Genomic DNA, 22,747 nt, shown 5'->3' with positions numbered 1-22,747 from the left:
ATCCCATTGAGGATCGTAAGGAGGAAGATGAGGTGGTCTACCTCCAGGTGTCAGGTGGTTAGGGTTTGGTGATGGAGGAGGCCCAGGACCTGCACATCCTTGGAGGAGTGGAAAGGGGAGTTAAAGTGTTCAGCCACTGGATGGTGCAGTTGTTTAATTCTGGTGTCCCAGAGATGTTCTCTGAAACAATTGGCAATTTAGTGTCCTGCCTCCCCAATGTAGAGGAGACCACATCGGGAGTGACGGACGCAGTGTGTGGAAGTGCAGGTAAAACTCTGTCAGATGTGGAAGGATCCTTTTGGGACTTTGAATGAAGGTGAGGGAAGTGGTATGAACACAGGTTTTGCACTTGCGGTGGCAGGAAAAGGTGTTGGTAGGGCGCATGGATCTGATGAGGGAATGGTCTCTCCGGAACACACACACTGGTAGGGAGCAAAATATATCTCTGGTGGTGGGGTCTGCTTGTAGGTGGTGGAAATAGTGGAGGATGATGTGATGTATCTGGAGGTTGGTGGGGTGGAAAGTGAGGACCAAGGGCTTCTGTCCTTGTTGCAATTGGACGGGTGGGGTTCAAGGAACAAAGAAATGGCAGAGGAATTGAATGGGTACTTCAGATCTGTGTTCACTTGGGAAGACACAAGCAATCTCCCTGAGGTAACAGTGGCTGAAGGACCTGAGCTTAAGGGAATTTATATTTGCCAGGATTTGGTTTTGGAGAAGCTGTTAGGTCTGAAGGTTGATAAGTCTCCGGGGCCTGATGGTCTGCATCCCAGGGTACTGAAGGAGGTGGCTCGGGAAATCGTGGATGCGTTGGTGATTATTTTCCAGAGTTCAATAGATTCGGGGTCGGTTCCTGAGGATTGGAGGGTGGCTAATGTTATACCACTTTTTAAGAAAGGTGGGTGAGAGAAAGCAGGTAATTATAGACCAGTTAGTCTGACCTCAGTGGTGGGAAAGTTGCTGGAGTCTATTATAAAGGATGAAATTACTGCACATCTGGATAGTAGTAACAGGATAGGACAGAGTCAGCATGGATTTATGAAGGGGAAATCATGCTTGACTAATCTTCTTGAATTTTTTGAGGATGTAACTATGAAGTTGGATGAGGGAAATCCAGTAGATGTAGTGTACCTGGACTTTCAGAAAGCTTTTGATAAAGTCCCACACATGAGGTTAGTGAGTAAAATTAGGGTGCATGGTATTGGGGGCAAAGTACTAGATTGGACTGAAAATTGGTTGGCTAATGGGAAACAAAGGGTAGTGATAAACGGCTCCATTTCGGAATGGCAGGCAGTGACCAGTGGGGTACCGCAGGGATCCGTGCTGGGACCACACCTTTTTACAATATATGTTAATGATATAGAAGATGGTATCAGCAATAACATTAGCAAATTTGCTGATGATACAAAGCTGGGTGGCAGGGTGAAATGTGATGAGGATGTTAGGAGATTACAGGGTGACCTGGACAAGTTAGGTGAGTGGGCAGATGCATGGCAGATGCAGTTTAATGTGGATAAATGTATGGTTATCCACTTTGGTAGCAAGAACAGGAAGGCAGACTACTACCTCAATGGAATCAATTTATGTAAAGGGGCAGTACAGAGAGATCTGGGTGTTCTTGTACACCAGTCAATGAAGGCAAGCATGCAGGTACAGCAGGTAGTGAAGAAGGCTAATAGCATGCTGGCCTTCATAACAAGAGGAATTGAGTATAGAAGCAAAGAGGTGCTTCTGCAGCTGGACAGGGGCCTGGTGAGACCACACCTGGAGTACTGTGTGCAGTTCTGGTCTCCAAATTTGAGAAAAGACATTCTGGCTATTGAGGGAGTGCAGCGAAGGTTCACGAGGTCAATTCCTGGAATTGCAGGATTACCTTACACTGAAAGACTGAAGCGACTGGGCTTGTATACCCTTGAGTTTCGAAGATTGAGAGGGGATCTGATTGAGACATATAAGATTATGAAAGGATTGGACACTCTGGCAGTAGGAAACATATTTCCACTGATGGGTGAGTGCCGAACCAGAGGACACAGCTTAAAAATACGGGGTAGACCATTTAGGACAGAGCTCAGGAGAAACGTCTTCACCCAGAGAGTGGTGGCTGTGTGGAATGCTCTGCCACAGGGGGCAGTGGAGGCCCACAGTCTGGATTCATTTAAGAAGGAGTTGGATAGAGCTCTCAAAGATAGTGGAATCAAGGGTTATGGAGATAAGGCAGGAACAGGATACTGATTAGGAATGATCAGCCATGATCATATTGAATGGCGGTGCAGGCTCGAAGGGCTGAATGGCCTACTCCTGCACCTATTGTCTATTGTCATGCGCAGGAAGTGGAGGAGATTTGCTGGAGGGCATCGTTGACCACATGTGAAGGGAAATTGCAGTCCTTGAAGAAGGCCATCTGGGATGTTTTATGGTGGAACTGGTCCTCCTGGGGACAGATGCAGCAGAAGTGGAGGAATTGTGAATAAGGGATAGCGTTTTCACAGGAGGCAAGGTGGGAAGAGGTGTAGTCTAGGTAGCTGTGGTAGTGGGTGGGTTTGTAGTAGATGTCCATGTGGAGTCAATCGTCGGAAATGGAGGTGGAGAGGACCAGGAAGGGAAGGGAGGTGTCCAAGATGGTTGGGGTGAAAGGTGTTTGTGAAGTTGATGAACTGTTCAACCTCCTTGTGGGAGCACGAGGTGGCGCTAGTACGGTCATCAGTGTAACGGAGGAAATGTTGGGGAATTGTGCCGGTGTGGCTGCGGAAGGTGGCCTGTTTCATGTACCCAACAAAGAGGCAATCATAGCTGGTGCCCATGGTTACCCCTTTTTCTGGAAGTGGGATGATTCAGCGTGAGATGAAGAAATGGAGGTATGGAGGCCTTTCAACATGGGGATGGATGTGTACAGGGACTGGATGTCCATGGTGCAGATGAGGCATTGGGGACTGGGGAAATGAAAGTCATGGAGGAGATGGAGGGCGTGGGTGGTGTCCCAAACATAGGTGGGGAGTTCCTGTACTAAGGGGGACAGGGCAGTATCTAGGTATGTGGAGATAAGTTCGGTGGGGCAGGAGCAGGCAGAGACAATGGGTTGACCAGGGCAGTCCACTCAGCTTTGCTCTTTCGGACAAAGGTGCCTGCCAGTATCCTCTGAGCAAGTCCAACTTTGAAATATAAGTTGCTTGTCCCACCTTGTCAACACAGTCTTCCAAACATGGAGTTGGATATGCATCAGACTTTGCGATAGTCCACACATAGTCCCATCTGGTTTTGACACCATTACTATTGGTGAGCTCCAGTCACTATAACTCACTCCGATTATATCATCCTGGAGTATGCGCTCAATCTCCTTTTGAACCTGTGTCAACTTTAGAGGGTTATGCCTCTCAGGATGTTGCTTAATTGGAACAGCATTTATCTACATCATGCATAATTAGGTTAGTACTTCCCAGCTTATTTCCACATACCTCCCCATAAGTCTTTTGGATCATTTCAGTTTTCCTCTGGAAGGTAACTTGATAATTTATCCCAATTTTTGACAGATTCCTCATTGTCCAGTTTAATTTGAGGAATGTCCTGTTTGGAATCCTCTGAACTTGGTTCTTCACTCTGTGTTTAACCAGTAAAACATTCTCCTTTTGCTTTGCTTCCCTGTCAAAATATCTTTTGAGCATATTCACATGATATGTGAGATTTCTTTCTGTCTGAAGTGCTTATTAAATAGTTCATCTCTCTCCATCTCCTTTTGACTTGATAAGGTCCACTAAACCATCACTGGAAGTAATGCCAGCACTTTTTTCTTCGAGAGCAAAATTTGAGTTTTTGATTTCCTGTCTGCTTCCTGTTTCACTGTGTTACTTTTAAATGCTGTATAGCCAACTCCCATGCTCTATTTAACTGTTCCCTAAAACTTGGCACAAAGTCCAACTGTGTAGTTTCAATTATGACTTACTAATTTCTCCTTTAATCAATTTTAGTGGTCCTCTCACCTCACTCCCAAACACTCATACTTATGGACTGAAATTGATCAAATCGTTTGATGTATCTTTGTACAAAAACTACAAACTAAATTCCTTTATCCCAGTCATCTGGATAGTCCTGACTATAAATGCTGAATATGGTCTTTAATGTTTGATGCCACCTTTCTGGCACTTCCTGCCGATTCTGGACCCTTGATCTGATTGTATTTCTGTGAGTAGCCCCCTATCTAGTGAAGAATTTGAGTAACTACTCTGTAATCCTTTTAGTTCTGATATTGTGTAATGGAATGGCCTCTGGAAATCTCATGGACATATCCATTATTGTTAGCAAATACTGATTCCCACGTTTTGTTTTAGGTTAGGGTCCTATGCAATCAATTAACGTTTCTTGAAGTACTGGAATAGGTATTAATGGTGCGGGTTTTATTCCTGCCTGCAGTTTTCTAATTACCTGATAGGTATGACATATCTGGCAAAATTCAGCTACATCCTTGTGCAGTCCAGGCCAGTAAAAAATATTTCTGCTCACTGAGCGGAAGATTGTTTTTAGACATTTCGTCACCATACTAGGTAACACCCATCAGTGAGCCTCTGATGAAGCGCTAGTATTATCTCCCATTTTCTATTTGTGTTTAGATTTCCTTGGGTTGCTGATGTCATTTCCTGTGTTGGTGACGAGCACCAGAATTCCGAGAAGCATGGCATTCCAACTGGAATTCTAAAAACAAATACATTGATTTGGACCCCATCTACCAAAGAAAAGAACAGGAAATGATGTTGCCAACACAGGAAATCATATCACCAACCCTAGGAAATCTAAACACATAAATAGAAAGTGGGACATAACACCAGTGCTTCAGTGAAGGCTCACTGATATTATCTAGTATGGTGACGAAGCATCTGAAAATGAATCTTTCAGTTCAGTGAGCAAACTTACATCTAGAACCTCAACCTGAGCTACAAATCTTCTCAAAACTTGCTCATATGTTTTGTATTTTAGCTTGTCTTTTTTTATCCCAAACTGACTTCTTCCTTGGTGTTCATGTGCTACCCGCAACACTTCCTTTCTATAACCCACTGGCAATATGACTTGATGCACTCCTGCCTATTTCTCATTTGCCTGAATATGTGATGGTCTCCACTTACTCAGTAAGACTTCATATTTAAGATAGTAGTATTCAGGGATACATTTGGATTCTTTTTCCATGTATGCCTTTTGATACAATTGTTTTAGTTTCTCATCTTTCTGCTGTAACTCAATTTTTTCTGAGCTCAAGGTATCTACTTTGTTATCCATCTGCTCCTGGTTTGTCTCAACCATTTGATCAAACAGGATCTCTGATAATTGTACTTCAAGTTTCTTATCTGTACTTTTTGATCCTCTCCTGTTTCAACTGGTGACTTTGTGACCTCATTACCACATTCAGGAAAATTCCCAGTATATGCTTCCTGTAATACCTCAGTTGACTGAGTTTCCACTGGCTTTTCAACCACAGTAGGCGGCACTCCTACCTGTGAAATAGCTATATCATTAGCAAGGACAGATTGTATTAATGGAGCTGAGAGTTTGTCCAGTGCTCCTACCACAACTTCTCCACTCTTCACTGGAAGCTCTAACCTCACTCTACATAATTGAGCACTTCTTTTCTCACCATGAATTCCCATTACTCGCACTTTTTCTGGCAATAGTCCTTCAGAGGTACATATATTCTCATCTTTCAACATCAAAGATTAAGAGGATTCTATGTCTCTTAATCTTGTAACCTCTTTACCTGCTGCACCTGGCCTATGTGAGTAAACGTTTCTTTTACAGGTATGTGCTTTAAGAAGATTTGGCACTTCCTCTTTAACCAACCACTGACCAGCGTGTACATTTTGGTGCAGCTTTCTAGCCCCCACTGTGCTTTCCATTTCAACTCCAACAAAATTCACTGGCTTGTCCTGTTTCCCTCCATCTGGCTTCCCAGTGCTTTTCCTAACTCACCAACACTCATTTCATGTGGCCAGTTTTATTGCAGTGAAAGCACCAGAGGTTTTTAACTTTCCCGTTCATGGGTTTCCTTTTTACCCTGTGGTAAGAATTCTTATGATCCTTACCGAGATCTACTTTTCCCTTACCACATGAGGATTTCTCTTTTCCCACATTCTATCCCTTATGGATTGAAATTGATGTTGGAAGTCAAATTTTGATTTGTAGACCAACCCATAATCATCAGCCATATCAGCTGCTAATCTTGTCGTTTTAATTCTCTGCTCTTCCACATGTACAATTCTGGTCATCACATTATAGGAAGGATTTGGAAGCTTTGGAAAGGGTTCAGAGAAGATTTACTCGGATGTTGCCTGGTATGGAGGGCATACCAGATGAAGGGATGATTAAGGGCTTTTGCCCCAAAGCATCGATTTTCCTGCTCCTTGGATGCTGCCTGACCTGTGCTTTTCCAGCACCACTCTGATCTAAACTCTTCCACACGAGTCCTCACTACTTCCTCACTAAGCTTACCTTCTACTTTCACTTCCGTCCTTTTTAAGCCGACTTTCCTGTCTGTGCCAATTTCTGAAGTTCAAACAAGCTCTCTTTCTTCCTTGCCCCTCTCTCCTTTTCTTTTTGGTTTGCGAGTACCTTTCAATCCTTTTTTCTCTCTTCTGCTTTTAATCATAATTCAACTGGTTTCATTTCTTCTTCTTTCTTTTTCTTTCTTTTTCTTTCTTTTTCTTTCTTTTTCTTTCGCCTCTAACTCAAGCTGCTGCATTTTTAACTGAATCTTAGCCACCGCACGGAACATAGAACATTACAGCACAGTACAGGCCCTTGGGCCTTCTGTTGCTTCGGCCGATGTAACCCATCTGAAGCCATCTAACCTACACTATTCCATTTTCGTCAATATTTTATCCAGTGACAATTTAAATGCCCTGGAAGTTGGTGAGTCTACTACTGTTGCAGGCAGGGCGTTCCAACCCCTACTACTCAGTAAAGAAACTACTTCTAACTTCAGTCCTATTTCTATCACCCTTCAATTTAAAGCTATGTCCCCTCGGGCTAGCCATCACTACCAGAGGAAAAAGGCTCTCACCGTCCACCTATCTAACCCTCTAGTTATCTTATGTCTCTATTAAGTCACCTCTCAACTTTCTCTCTAATGAAAACAGCCTCAAGTCCCTCAGCCTTTTCTCATAAGACCTTCCCTCCATACCAGGCAACATCCGAGTAAATCTCCTCTGAACCCTTTCCAAAGCTTCCACATCCTTCCTATAATGCGGTGACCATAACTGTACACAATACTCCAAGTGCGACTGCACCAGCATTTTGTACAGCTGTAACATGACCTCATGGCTCCGAAACTCAATTTCTCCCAATGAAAGCTAACACACCGTATGCCTTCTTAACAACCCTATCAACTTGGGCAACTCTCGGGGATCTATGTACAAGGACACCAAGATCACCTTGCCCATCTACAGTATTAAGAATCTTCCCATTAGCCCATTACTCTGAAATCCTGTTACTCCTTCCAAAGTGAATCACCTCACACTTTTCCATTTTAAATTCCATTTTCCACCTCTCAGCCTAGCTCTGCAACTTATCTATGTCCCTCTGTAACCTACAACATTCTTCGATACTACCCACAATGCCACCAACCTTAGTGTCACCGGCAAATTTACTAACACATCCTTCTGTGCCCTCATCCAGGTCATTTATAAAAGTGACAAGTGGCCAGCAGTAGCCCCAAAACAGATCCTTGTGGTACACCCAGTAGTAACTGAGTTCTAGGATGAACATTTCCCGTCTTTCCGCTAGCCAATTTCTGATCTAAACTGCTAAATCACGCTTAATCTGATGCCTCTGTATTTTGTGCAATAGCCTACAATGGGGAACTTTATCATATGCCTTACTGAAATCCATATTCACCACATTGACCGCTTTACCCTCATCCACTTGTTTGGTCATCTTCTCAAAGATTTCAATAAGGTTTGTGAGGCACGACCTACCCTTCACAAAACCTTGTTGACTATCCCTGATCAACTTATTCCTATTGAGATGATTCTAAATCCTATCTCTTATAAGAATCTTTTCCAACACTTTACCCACAACCGAAGTAGGGCTCACTGGTCTATAATTACCAGAATTGTCTCTACTCCCCTTCTTGAACAAGAGGATAACATTTGCTATCTTCCAGTCTTCTGGTACTAATCCTGTAGACAATGACCACATAAAGATCAAAGCCAAAGACTCGGCAATCTCCTCCCTGGCTTCCCAGAGAATCCTAGGATAAATCCCATGCAGTTTAGGAGACTTAACTATTTTCATACTTTCCAGAATTGCTATCACCACCTCCTTGTGAACCTCGATCTCATCTAGTCCAGTAGCTTGTATCTCAGTATTCTCCTCAACAACATTGTCTTTTGCTAGTGTGAATACTGATGAAAAATATTCATTAAGCGCTTCCCCTATCTCCTCTGACTCCACACACAACTTCCTACTACTGTTCTTGATTAGCCCTACTATTACTCTAGTCATTCTTTTATTTCTCATAGGCCTCATACGGTTTTCCATGATCCTAACTGCCAACGACTTCTCATGTCCCCTCCTGCCTCTTCTTGATTCTCTCTTTGCATCTTTCCTGGCTAAATTGTAACTCTCAAGCTCCCTAACTCAGCTTTTATTCTTGTCCTTGCATAAGTCAACGCCTTCCTCTTGACAAGAGATTCAACTTCTTTTGTAAACCATGGTTCTCTTGCTCGACCACTTTCTCCCTGCCTGAAGGTAATACTTATCAAGGACACACAGTTGCTGTTCCTTGAATAAGCTCCACATTTCAATTGTGTCCATCCCCTACAGTTTTCTTCCCCATCCTAAGTCTTGCCTAATCTCATCATAATTGCCTTTTGCTTTTTCCCATCTATAACACTTATCCTACGGTGTATATACCTTTCCCTTTCCATCGCTAAAGTAAATGTAAAGGAATTGTGTTCGCTATCACCAAAGTGCTCAAATCTAACACCTGGCTGGATTAATTACACAGTACCAAATCCAATGTGGCCTCACACCTTGTTGGCCTGTCTACATACTGTGTCAGGAAACTCTCCTGTACACATTGGATAAAAATAGATCCATCTGAAGTACTTGAACTATATATTTCCAGTCAATATTTGGAAAGTTAAAGTTCCCCATTACAACTACCCTGTTATCCTCGCTCCTATCCAGAATCATCTTCGCAATCCTTTCCTCTACATCTCTGGAACTATTCAGAGGCCTATAGGAACCTCCCAAAAGGGTGACCTTTCCTTTCCTGTTTCTAGCCTCAGCTAATACTACCTCAGTAAACAAGTCCTCAAACGTCCTTTCTGCCGTTGAAACACTGTCCTTGACTAACAATGCCACCTCTTTTACAATCTTCCCTGAATTTCCAAAGATTCTGATGGCGTTTTCAGCAAATTTAAATGCTGAGCTATTGCTGTACTAACCACATCGTTTTTTTTAGAGACAAGGGCAACTTCAACACCAGCTTGTTTGTCAATTCCAGCAGCTTTGCCTTGTTCATCTTTTGTAAAACCACCAAAGTTACTACTTCTGCCGCGAGAAAACTCTTGGTGACTGAAAGAGCCATTACTACGCCAGCATCATTTAAACCAACCGAATTCAACACTCGGAACAAAAGACACCAACACCTACCAGTCACTGCCTTTGCCTTTGACTCTGACGACCCTAATCCCAAATCGTAACTATAGAACAAATCCCACAAAAAGGCCCCAATCTGTATTGGACCAGGCAAGACCCCTTCAAATCATTTGAAGAAGGTAGCCAAGAACCTAACTTCCCCAGTTGTTTTAAGCATATGTAAGGTGAATATTCCAGGAGCGATGTGGCTGGTGAAACCACTCTATTTTAAACAAAACAGAATTTATTTCCACACAAACAACAGAAAACCGAATTTAGAATAATGTAACTATCTGAAAATCCAACTGATACGAAAATGCAACTTAATAAAGAGCTGAATGATTTCCTGCAACATCCCATGAATACCCCCTTGGCAAAAAAGGTAAAATCAAGCACAGGTTCTTACAGGAGAGAGAGAGTCGGCCAGAAAATCTTTTGAATCGGGGAACCTTTTCCCCCCCCCCCCAGCAACTTTAAAAAAAAAGCAAAGTTTAAAAATAAAAACCTTGAACTAGAAGAAATGGTTACTCCCCTTTCATTGTATAACTTCTTTTTTAAAAAACCTTTACAAGTAGATACTCCTAGACATATCAGAACCTCTTGTATTTACAACCCCTCTTTGAAAAAAAACAAAGACAGTGTTAACGGAGCAGCATCAGCAGTTATCTTAAATCTTAACTGTTCCAACACACTTTTTCCCATCCTTCATCGACTTGAGGTCATTCAAAAACTTTGTAACCGATGTTAACTTGAACTATATTCTACTCCCCTATCACCCTTTGTTTTTGCTAACCTACATTGGTTCTCATTCCTGATGAAGGGTTTATGCTCGAAATGTCAATTCTTCTGTTCCACGGAAGCTGCCTGACTGGCTGTGCTTTTCCAGCACCATACCCTTCGACTGTACATTGGTTCTCAGTCAAACAAAACTTTAAAATGCTCTTCCTTTGTTTTCGATGACTGTAATGGCCTCACCCCTCTTTATCTCTGTAATCTCCTCCAGAACTCTATCTACACTCATCTCGTTCAGGCTTTAGTTTTAATTTGTCCCCCATTTATGGCCATGCCTACAACTATATTGACCCTAATCTCTCTAATTTCTGTGGTTCACCACTTCTCTTGCTACTTGTGTCCAAACATCTGGGCATCTGCCTGAAAATTACTTTGTGGCTTTAATTTTGCCCTATAATGTTTCTGTGAAGAATGTATTATGTTAAAGGTGCTGTATAAATGTAAGATGTTGAACAGAGCAATGAAATGCCAATGTCTTCAGCTTTGCAATTGAAAAGTAAACTCTTCAGTGTTGTTATGGTTCCAGCTGCTACTGTTGGACAGTTTGTATCCCAGAATGATACCTGCCCTAACAAGTCAAGCTAACTGGTTATAGAACAATTTGAAAGTTCTTAAAATACACAGCAAATTAACGTTCTCTTATCAGTTCCTCAACACGATCACTTCACATTCAAGTTCAGAAGAATTAGACCTTTATAACAATTTAGCGGGTTCTTCCCAATTCTTTCCTAGGAAATATGAAGTTGTTTTTCATGTATCCCTACAAAACCCAGCTTTTTAGTAATCTGCAGATTTCCAATGTAGCGTTCCTGCTCTGTAAGGTGCACCAGTCACTGACATTCTGTGGTTTACCTGAACTGCTCTGTGCTAACCCCATGTGCCAGAATTCTAAAACTGAAGCTACAATAATGATATTTGGACAGAAGTTGAGAGGAAACCTGCCTTTTGTTCTGATATCATATACACTAATCAGAAGCAGATGCATTCAAGCAGTCAATATAGTGAGTCTATCATGTCACCAGTGAAGGCTTCTAGTGTTTTCAAACCCCGAACACATCAGAAAAGCAGTCTTCTTGTTAGCACCTGCATTTCAATCATTTTAGTAACCTAAGCGCTTCATTTCTATTCCATAAGAATTTTTGGCTAATGTTCAAAAGTCCCACCAAGGCAGTTCTTTTGACTGACAGCAGTGTTCCAGGTGGTGGTGTGGGGATGTAACAAATCCAGGGAATTTTCTCCGATCAGGTTTCGAAAAGTCAAAGAGGCACCTGGTGATGCTCATACATGCAAGCATAACCACAGACTACAAGAGCAAGTCAGAGACCAGGAATTCTGCGAGCAACTGTTTCCGATGTGTCTGTACGCTATCTACAAGAGACAAGTCAGGAACTTGATGGATTACCCTCTACTTGATTTGATGGGTGCAGTGATTTGATAGTCAATACCATCCAGGACAGTTACTCCCATCCACATCCTTCATACACTCCTTTCACCACCAACACACACACACACACACACACACACACACACACACACACACACACACACACGCAGCTATGTGTCCCATTGACATGATATATTGCAAGGCTCCTTAAAATTCACCTTGAAAACTGGCAACTTCTGCTAATTTGATGGGAATGGGCAGCAGATGCATGGAACACAGTCACCTGCAAGTTCTCCTCTGAACCATTCACGTACCTGAATTGGAAATACATTGCTGTTGCTTCACCATAACTTAATCCTGGAACTTCTTTGTAACAGCACTGCTTATGTCCCTACACTCCAAGAGCTGCAGTAGTTCAAAAAAGCAGCTCACCACCAACTTTTTCCAGATCAATTGGGGTTAGGTAATAAATGCTGAGCCAGTGAAGCTCACATATCATGAATGACCTAAATTAAGAAATGAAGACTGCATGGGTGATTCTGCAATATGTGAGATGCAAGATCCATAAATTATAAGTATACCAAGTTCCACATTGTAAGTCGTTGAGGGGTAACCTTAGAGAGGTTTACAAACTTATGAGAGGCATGGATAGGGTAAATAGGCAAAGTCTTTTCTCTGGGGTCGGTGAGCCCAGAACTAGAGGGCATAGGATTAGGGTGAGGTGGGGGGGAAAGATATAAAAGAGACCTAAGGGGCAACTTTCTCACACAGAGGGTGGTATGGGTATGCAATGAGGTGCCAGAGGAAGTGATGGAGGCTGGTACAATTGCAACATTTAAAAGGCATTTGGATGGGTATATGAATAGGAAGGGTTTGGAGGGATATGGGCCGGGTGCTGGCAGGTGGGACTAGATTGGGTTGGGATATCTGGTCGACGTGGACGGGTTAGACCGAAGGGTCTGTTTCTGTGCTGTACATCTCTGACTATGACTATGACACTTGAGTGCCTCTCAATTGTAGAAGGGTAGAAAATAAACATAGAACAAATTGATGAGAACACTTTGTGACATGCATCCAACATTCCTGTATCTAATACATAGTGCGGTATTGTATTGCCTTACTTTCCAAATTTCCTAAAAATATCCTGTTATCATATCCTGTTTTCTGGATGTTGGAGTAATTTCCTATATAATTGAGCCTCATCACTTTTTGATATGATGCAATGCTGCCTCAAGGGGTGTACAAAGTTAAAAATCACACAACACCAGGTTATAGTCCAACAGGATTAATTGGAAGCACTAGCTTTCGTAGCGCTGCTCCCTCATCAGGTGGTAGTTAACCACCTGATGAGGGTGCAGTGCTATGAAAGCTAGTGTGCTTCCAATTAAACCTGTTGGACTATAACCTGGTGTTGTGTGATTTTTAACTTTGAACAACCCAGTCCAACATCGGCATCTCCAAATCACGTCTCAAGGAGAACTGCTTCAGAGGGAGGACCACCTCCATACACCTGCCATCAGATAAGAGATCTCGTGATAAAGTTGCTACTGCCTGCATTTACACTGATGGAATTCTACACAAACATCTTTAACCTCCTTGGACTTATGTAGAAGCAAACTGAACTGGCTTTATAAGAGTACACAATTCAACAAAGACATAGCATTTGCCTACCGTGCTTTGATTCATATAAATGACGCCTGTCAAGTCTGCACAAACAACAACTATTGTAAATCTTTACTCTACTCAGTTTAACATTCCAAGCACTTATTGAAGGATGTGAGGTTTTCCTCTTCAACTACTTTCCCCAGTAGTGCATTCCAGATTCAATGCAACCTCTGGGTTTTAAAAAAAAGTCCCCTTAATTTTATATGCCTCAATCTGGTTCCATCTCTGCCTTCTATGTTCTAAAGAAAGCAACCCAAACTTATTCAGCTTCTCTTAGCTGAACTCCTCCGTCTGAGGCAACATCTTGGTAAACCTCTGCAGCCCCTCCAATGCAATAACATTGCTCCTTTGGTCCAGTTAACCAAAACTGCGCACAGTACTCCAACTGTGGTTTGTTTAAAGAGTTCTGCAGCTCCAGCATACCTCCTGTTTTCTTATCTGCCGTTTTTTTTTTGTTTTGCATTTATGTAGTACTTTTCCTAGCCATTGATGCCGTAATTAGCAACTTCCAAACTTTTAGAGTCATAGAGGTGTACAGCTCAGAAATGGACCCTTTTGTCCAACTCGTCCGTGCCAACTAGATATCCTAAATTAATCTAATCCTATTTGCCAGCACTTGGCCCATATCCCTCTAAACCCTTCCTATTCATACCCATTCAGATGCCTATTAAATGTTTTTACTGTACTCATTTGACTACATGACAATAAAGCTAATTCTAATTCATTGTAAATCTCAAAGCATTTTACTGTTGTAGGCCATATTCAGTTTTGAGCAATTCTGCCAATAATCCCAATAGTTGGATTCAACACATTCTTTTAACGTTTTCGTAGTAGTCGCTTAAGAACAGCTAGATATCAGGATCTGCCTCCTACTTATTAAGCATTTTCTCAGGAGCTGAGCAAGTTTTGGAAAATAGCCACAGTCAACTCTCACTGCTACTTGCTGTCTGTGACACACACCTATTATGAACCTTACGGTTTTTCCCTTCAGAGCCTGTAGCTTTAATATTGCACTTTTACTCATGACATGACACGCATTCATGATAACATGTTTGAACAGAGTTGGTGGCTTTGGAAGTGTGGTTCCCAATGCAATTCAAAACTTCTGGAAAAGGGTCATTGGACCCGAAACATTAATTTTGCTTTCTATCCACAGGTACTGCTGGAGCTGTTGAGTCTTTCCAGCAATTTCTCTTTTTGTTCTGCATTCTAAGACTTGTTCCACATCTTGGTTTTGTTATAGAGTAGACAGTGGAGATTGATGTTATACTTAGACGGTATCTTTGTTGTCGTTGTACAAGACCACCAGCTTAGTCGAAGATCGATCAGATGGACCACAGTCCTTTTTCCTCTGAGTTCCAATGCTCCTACACACAATGTGTGCTGGAGTGTTTCAGATTCTTTTGTGTCATTGAAAGAAAGTCATAAAAACATTGACTAATTCAAAAATATTGACTAATTCCCTGATCCTGAAGCTGGAGGGTAATGATCTAAGTATCACGTTGGTGGCTGTATGTTTCTACAGCTTCACAAGGCATTCATGCCTCTCATTAGTTAATAATGATACATGAGAATATCATCACAGATTTATGAAAAGACTTTTTAAAAAGTTTGGCTGTGTAAGAAAAACACTTGTGTTTCCACTTTTATAATTTTGCAACAAATAAGCAGTTGTGAAAATTGGCTGTGTCTATCTAATATTAAAATATCCTGATTTTTGTTTTAATCAAATTCAAAGAAACTGATCTTAGTTAATGGTTTTTATTCACTTAAGCTAATATGAAAATTGGCCAAAGGAGTAAAATTCTTTTACAACCTGAGGTACAATAAAATTGCCTGTGATTCATTCATAATTAAATAGGTTAATAATTACATTCATTAACAATTCGAGAAATATAACCAAGCTCTCTACTGGGTGGTGGACTGAGAGAATTCCAAGGCAGAAATGTCAAAATCAACTCAGAAATTGAGAGTTTAATTCCGACGTAAGTTACAGAACTGAACTCTGTAAATTTGGTAATTTAATTTGAGCTAGTACCAGATAAAAACATCTATTATGGAAATCTGCAATAAAGAGCCAACTGGATCACTAATTGTCCTTATGTGATAAGAACTTGCCATCCCTCATCACATTAACTTCCATGTGATTGTAGTTCCACACTACCCAGTTCAGAGGAATCCCACAAATCACCAGGTCAGGACAAAGTCATAGAGATGTAAAGCATGGAAACAAACCCTTCGGTCCAATCCGTTCATGCCGACCAGGTATCCCAACCCAATCTAGTCCCACCTGCCAGCACCCAGCCCATATCCCTCCAAACCCTTCCTATTCATATACCCATCCAAATGACTCTTAAATGTTGCAATTGTACCAGCCTCCGCCACTTCCTCTGGCAACTCATTCCATACACATACCACCCTCTGTGTGAAAATGTTGCCCCTTAAGTCTCTTTTATATCTTCCCCTCTCACCCTAAACCTATGCCCTCTAGTTCTGCACTCCCCGACCCCAGAGAAAAGATTTTGTCTATTTATCCTATCCATGCCCCTCATAATTTTGTAAACCTCTATAAGGTCACCTTTCAGCCTCCGACGCTCCAGGGAAAACAGCCCCAGCCTGTTCAGCTTCTCCCTTTAGCTCAAAACCACCAATCTTGGCAACATCCTTGTAAATCTTTTCTGAACCCTATCAAGTTTCACAACATCTTTCCGATAGGAAGGAGACCAGAATTGCATGCAATATTCCAACAGTGGCCTAACCAATGTCCTGTACAGCCACAACATGGCCTCCCAACTCCTGTACTCAATACTCTGACCAATAAAGAAAAGCGTACCAAACGCCTTCACTATCCTATCTACCTGCGACTCCACTTTCAAGGGGCTATTGGTCAAATACAAAATGCTGTCCATAGGATGAAATGATTAGAAGTGTGCCTGATGATCAACCTTATTAATAAAGTGCATAGAGAATTTGAAATCTTTGAGCTAATGCTACATACAGCAATCAAATAGGCCAACTGAACTGCAGAGCCAATAAAGTCAAATTCAGGTGATAAGATATTGGAGAAGTTCCAGGAGACTGTGGCTAAGATTGAGCTATGAAAAAATTTAGTTATATAGGGACCTGAATTCTTCAGTCTGGATCATCTGCAATATACAGTATGTTTCTGAAGGAGTTATGAAGGTGAAAATGGGATGTAAGTAAGGTGAAATTTAACACTGCAGAAATAGAAGCATGTGAACTACCCACAGTTACATAATTGAAATTGGGAACCCAGCATGTTAAGTAATTAGAAGCACAGATCTGAACTGTTTCACTCTAGTCTATAGTTTGGTATTGTTTGAGTCGACTTTAAGCAAGGAATTGTGGGACTAAGGAAAATGTTAACCTACTAAATAAATAAATCTGCCTTTCCATTCATACAATGTTGATAATATTTTTGTTAGGGCAGTAGAGTATGTTCTGAAGGTCAGTTTTACAAAGCAGGAAGAGAAGTCAACAGGTTTTTAAGAGAGTTGTTTAACATTGTGCACTTTTTTCTCCAGGGAAATGCTTCCGCTTGTACTCCGAAGCATTCCACAATGAGATGCCAGAGGTTTCACCACCTCGAGTGTCTGAAACAAACCTCAGTCACCTTGTGCTTCTGCTGAAGAGGCTGGATATTGCAGATATGGGACAGTGTGACTTCTTGGACAGGCCAGGTAAAGACGATAAAGCAGTTTGCATGGTTGACGTGTTGGTCTGGCACTCAAATAGAATTTCTAGCTATTCCCAACTAGTTACAGACAATTTTTAAGTTGCACTTTGTCACAGAGTCCTTATTTCTTTCAGTAAAGCTTTACAACACAGGATCAGGGATAGTGCATTTGCCCTTTAATCTTGTTCCAATCACAGAATTTCACAGGATGCTTTCTGGCTTTGCACTCGCCCTCAGTAGGACCAATGTACCTCACATCACACCTCTGCTTTCTTTCCATGGCTGCGGAAACCTCTCCTTTTCAAGTAATTTTGAAATACTCAACTGGTCCCACCTTCATCACATTCTCAGGCAGCACACTCCATATCCTAACCAGTGACTCTTGATGTCGAATGATGTTGAGGATTGGTATGGACTCAACTGAGTCAAATGGCTGCTCCCACACTGTAAGGAGTTTGTCATTATTGTTACTTATTATTAACTGCACATTACTCTGAAGCACTCTCCTTCATCAGTTCATCTCGTGAACCAGTCATCTCTCACTAATGACATTGCAATCCTATGGCCTGGTAAGACTATGGTGACTTCACCTTGCCTGTACGCAACTACTGTTAGATGTAATTCTGTAATTGGACTGCACTTGCTGAACAATCCTGCGTGCGTAATAATAGTTGCACTAACTAATGATAATCAGTTGAGCTTGAAATATGGCTCACTTATTGTTGCGAAAAGTGTGGAATGGCTTATAGTTCCATGTTGCTTTCTCCTTGGCATTGCCTGAGCCAATCAGAGTTGACTTGCCAACCAATCATCATATTTTCGTACTCTAGTAGGCAGTCCCCAGGATGCAAATGGGTTCCTTTCTGGAGTCGATTTTCAAATCATTGGTTCTGACTTGTGAACAAAATGCAAGACAATGTAAAGAAGCCAAATAATGAAGGGGTATAGATAGAGTTAATGGTAGCCCTCTTTTCCCTAGGATGATGGATTTCAAGACTAGGGGGTGCATTTTTAAGTGAGAGATTTAAAAGGGACTGGAAGGGCAATTTTTTTTTAACTCAGAAGGTGGTGTGTGGAATGAAGTTCCACAGAAAGTGGAGGATGCGGGTACAATTACAATGTTTAAAAGACATTTGGATAAGCACATGCATAAGAAAGGTTTTGGGGGGATATGGACGAGGAGCTGGCAGGTGGGACTACTTTGGTTTGGGATTATGGTCAGCGGTGGAATGGTTGGACTGGTTTCCTTATGATTTCATAAACCAGCAGTAAAGGAAAAGCTCATAAGTAGAATCTTTAAAGTTGCACCCCTGTATAAGATTGTGCTGATAAGTTCAAGCATTTGTAAGTCAGACGTTTGTAATTCGGGGACCCTTGTAAATTGCTATGCTGATTTGGAATTTGTTGGATTCAAATTTCACCGTCTGCCATGGTCAGATTTGAGCCCATGTCATAAAAACAGTAACTGGAGCTGTTCAGGATGGAGACGAAAGAAACTGTGGCTGGAGAGAATGTTCAGATTGGTAATAGAGAAATCAAATTGGCATTCCAACCGGAACTCGATCAACAAACACATTGACTTGGATCCCATTTACCACCCCCTGAGAAAAAGAACAGGAAATTACATTACCACAGGAAATGACATCATCAACCCAACACAACCCAAACGTATAAATAGAAAGTGGGCCGTGCCACCAGTGCTTCATCCGGAGGCTCACTGATGATGTTACCTAGTATGGTGACAAAACGTCTGAAATTGAACCTTCCAACTTAGCGAGCAAAACTACATCCAGAACCTCAACCTGAGCTACAAATTTCCTCAAAGCTATCAAATTCTGTGTTCAATGAGTTGATATCTAGAGCATACCAATTCAGGACCTTCAGAAGAGCATAAAGTCAAATATGAAGTTTTTGATGTGTAAGATCACCAATAGATTGATAGAAGCAGAATTTATAATTTTGAAAGAAAAAGCTGTTAAATGTTTTGGGAGAGAGAATAGGATATTGGCCAATAGATTGACTAGTAATCATTTGAGCAAGAAAAGGTATTACACACAGAGTACTGTTAACAGCTTGGATCCCATCATTGAAGAAAAGATGTTCTAGCATTGGAGGCAGTCTGGAAGAAATTCACTCGGCTGATCCCAAGAGTGGAAGATGTTTCTCATGAAGTGAGGTTGATTAAGTTGGGTCTGTACTCATTGATGCTGAGAAGAATGAGAGCTGACCTTAATTGAAATATGTAATCTTAGGAGGCTTGAAGTAGGTGCTAAGAAATTGTTCGCCTTGCGAGAGAGTCTAGGATTAGACAGCATAATCTCAGAATAAGAGGTTGTCCAGTTAGAGTTGAGAAGGGAGTTCTTACTTCTATGGTCATGCATTTAAGGAATTCCTTTTCCCAGAGTTGTTGTGGCTGTACAGTTCAACACATTCAAGGCTGAAACAAACTGATTTTGTTCAATAAGAGCATTAAGGATAATGGGTAAAAGACAGGAGAGTGGAGTTGAGGATTATCAGATCAGCCATGATCTCATTGAATACCAAAACAAACTCAATGCATTGAATGACCTATTTTATTAATTCATGGGATAAGGGCTTGCTGGCCAAGCCAGCATTTATACTGTCCATAATTGTCCTTATGGTGGTGCTGAGCGGCTTTCATATGCCCTGTCTCTGTCCTTCTGGGTGGCAGTGGTCATAGTCATAGAGATGTACAGCTTGGAAACGGACCCTTCGGTCCAACCCGTCCATGCCGACCAGATATCCCAACCCAATCGAGTCACACCTGCCAGCACCCAGCCCATATCCCTCGGAACCCTTCCTATTCATATACCCATCCAAATGCCTCTTAAATGTTGCAATTGTACCAGCCTCCACCACTTCCTCTGGCAGCTCATTCCATACACGTACCACCCTCTGTGTGAAAACATTGTCTCTTATGTCTCTTTTATATCTTTCCCTTCTTACCCTAAACCTATGCCCTCAAGTTCTGGACTCCCCGACCCCAGGGAAAAGATTTTGTCTATTTACCCTATTCATACCCTTCATAATTTTGTCACCCCTCAGCCTCCGACGATGGTGAGCGGCACGGTGGCACAGTGGTTAGCACTGTTGCCTCACATTTCCAGAGACCTGGGTTCAATTCCCGCCTCAGGCGACTGACTGTGTGGAGTTTGCACGTTCTCCCCGTGTCTGCGTGGGTTTCCTCCGGGTGCTCCGGTTTCCTCCCACAGTCCAAAGATGTGCAGGTCAGGTGAATTGGCCATGCTAAATTGCCCGTAGTATTAGGTATAGGGGTAAATGTAGGCGTATGGGTGGGTTACGCTTTGGCGGGTCGGTGTGGACTTGTTGGGCCTGTTTCCACACTGTAATGTAATCTAATCTAATCTAAAAAAAACAGCCCCAGCCTGTTCAGCCTCTCCCTATAGCTCAAATCCTCCAACCCTGGCAACATCCTTGTAAATCTTTTCTGAACCCTTTCAAGGTTCACAACATCTTTCCGATAGGAAGGACACCAGAATATCAAAGGAGCTGTCCAAGGAGCCTTGGTTAATTTCCGTATTGCACCTTTGTATATGGTTCACACTGCTGCTACTGTGTATTGGTGATGAAGAGAGTGGATGTTGTGCCAATCAAAATAGTGTGTTTTGTCCATGAAGGTGAGAGATTTCTTGAGTATTGTTAGAACTACACTCATCCAGACAAGTGGTGAGTGTTTGGTTACATCCTTGGCTTGTGCCTTATAGATGTTTGACATGCTTTAAGATATCTAGGAGTGGGGAGGGTGGTGAATTACTAATTGCAGAATTTCCAGCCTCTGACCTTCTCTTGTAGCCATATGTATATATCTCGCGCGTGTGTGTGTGTGTAGTCCAATTCAATTTCTGATCATTGGTAACCCACAGGATGTTGTTAGAGGGGATCAGCAATAGTGATACCTTAAATCTTCTCTGCTATTTCACAAGTTGTATTACAGAGATAGTCCCAACTTCTCCAAACTATTTTCTTTTGGGAAAAGAAGATCAAGGGGATATTTGATATTATTCAAAATTATTCAAAAAAGTTATTCAAAACCTTGAGGTAGCTGGTCAGGTAGGCATGATAAAACTGTTAACCACTTGGGGAAGGATCAAGAAATAAGAGGATATAGATTTAAGGTTGTTAGCAAAAGAAGAAATGGACAGGAAGAGAAAAATTTCCATGCAGCAAATGATTACATTGTGGAACATGTCTGGTTCAATCGAGGCATTCAGCAGGAAATTTGATGGTTATTAAAATGGAAGAATGTGCAGGGTTATGGGGAGAAGGCAGTGAAATGCAGGCACTGTATTCATTCAAAGATCCAATAGAGACACAAGGGTTCAAGAAGCATTCCTTTTGAAACAATTCTGTGATTAATGAATGAAACATTAATCCTGTACAGGGGAACCTCGATTAAGCAAACGAGATGGGTGGGCACTATTTCATTTGGATAATCGATTATTCGGTTAATCGATTACATGCCTTTCCTCTGGGGCTAGGAGTTTTTAAAGTCTGCTCCCCGTTCAGGAGGCTGCAGCAGCACACAGCGTGCGAGACCCAGCCCCCATCACCGCCCACCACCCCCCTCCTGGCCCCCAAACCCCTTCCAACACCGCACCCGCCCCCCCCCGCAGCACAAAGCAGGCGAGCCCCCAACCCTGTCCAACCACACCCCCCAACCCTGTCCAACACCGCCCCCGCACTCCCCAAGCCCATCCAACACCACTGCCCCCCTACCCCCTCTCCGGGGCAGCCAGACTGTGCACCAACAACAAGACTGCTACTGCTGCAGCTGCCTTCGTGGGGTAAGTCTCCAACAGTGCGTGTGTGTGTGCACCTGTATAGAACTCCAGGGAAAGTGTGGGCAGAGAGAGAGAAGGTGGGAGGTCAGTCATTTGGCGATGGTGCCTGTTTAATCAATGTGAACAAAAGACGCGATCACTGTTGGAAGCACGTCTTTGATGTAATGTTTCCATTGGGACCTCGAGATCTCCTTTGGATAGTCCGATTTTCGGATAATTGAGGTTCCTCTGTAGTTTGCTGTTTCATCTGGATGGCTGCACTGTATATTCAGTTCTGAGAGATGTGTATTTGTATTATGTCTTGGATGCTCAATAGCCTCCAGCTGCAGTTGCCTTCACTTGTAACAGTCTGAACACACAGGTGGTAATTTCTGTCATTCTTTCCTCAGCCCCAGAAGCACTGATGCAGGCATTGGAGGATCTAGATTATTTGGCTGCTCTGGATGATGATGGGAACTTGTCAGAAGTTGGAATTATTATGTCTGAATTTCCACTGGATCCTCAACTTGCCAAAGCTCTTCTGGCATCTTGTGAATTTGATTGTGTGAATGAGATGTTAACAATTGCTGCAATGGTAATAGGTGAGAATAATTTTTTTTTTTCAAATTTAAAGTAATAGAACATAGAAGAATACAGCGCAGTACAGGCCCTTCGGCCCTCAATGTTGCGCCGATCCAAGCCCAACTAACCTACACTAGCCCACTATCCTCCATATGCCTATCCAATGCCCGTTTAAATGCCCATAAAGAGGGAGAGTCCACCACC

General features: G+C 42.2%; 1 protein-coding gene across 4 annotated transcripts in view; it reads left to right on the top strand.

The window, feature by feature from the left end:
* LOC122553665 (putative pre-mRNA-splicing factor ATP-dependent RNA helicase DHX32) overlaps positions 1-22,747 on the top strand; it is a 129,435-nt gene that overhangs the window by 77,512 nt on the left and 29,176 nt on the right. For all 4 annotated transcript variants that reach the window (XM_043697856.2, XM_087991720.1, XM_087991717.1 and 1 more), the window contains 2 exons: positions 17,008-17,163; positions 22,372-22,563. In XM_043697856.2, coding sequence (XP_043553791.2) covers positions 17,008-17,163; positions 22,372-22,563 — 348 coding nt within the window. The remainder of the gene's footprint in view (positions 1-17,007; positions 17,164-22,371; positions 22,564-22,747) is intronic.

This window comes from Chiloscyllium plagiosum, unplaced genomic scaffold (assembly GCF_037043375.1).
Source record: "Chiloscyllium plagiosum isolate Xiang-an unplaced genomic scaffold, Cpla_swu_hap1 HiC_scaffold_1, whole genome shotgun sequence".
Taxonomy (NCBI): Eukaryota; Metazoa; Chordata; class Chondrichthyes; order Orectolobiformes; family Hemiscylliidae; genus Chiloscyllium; species Chiloscyllium plagiosum.
This window is presented reverse-complemented; position numbering and strand designations above follow the sequence as displayed.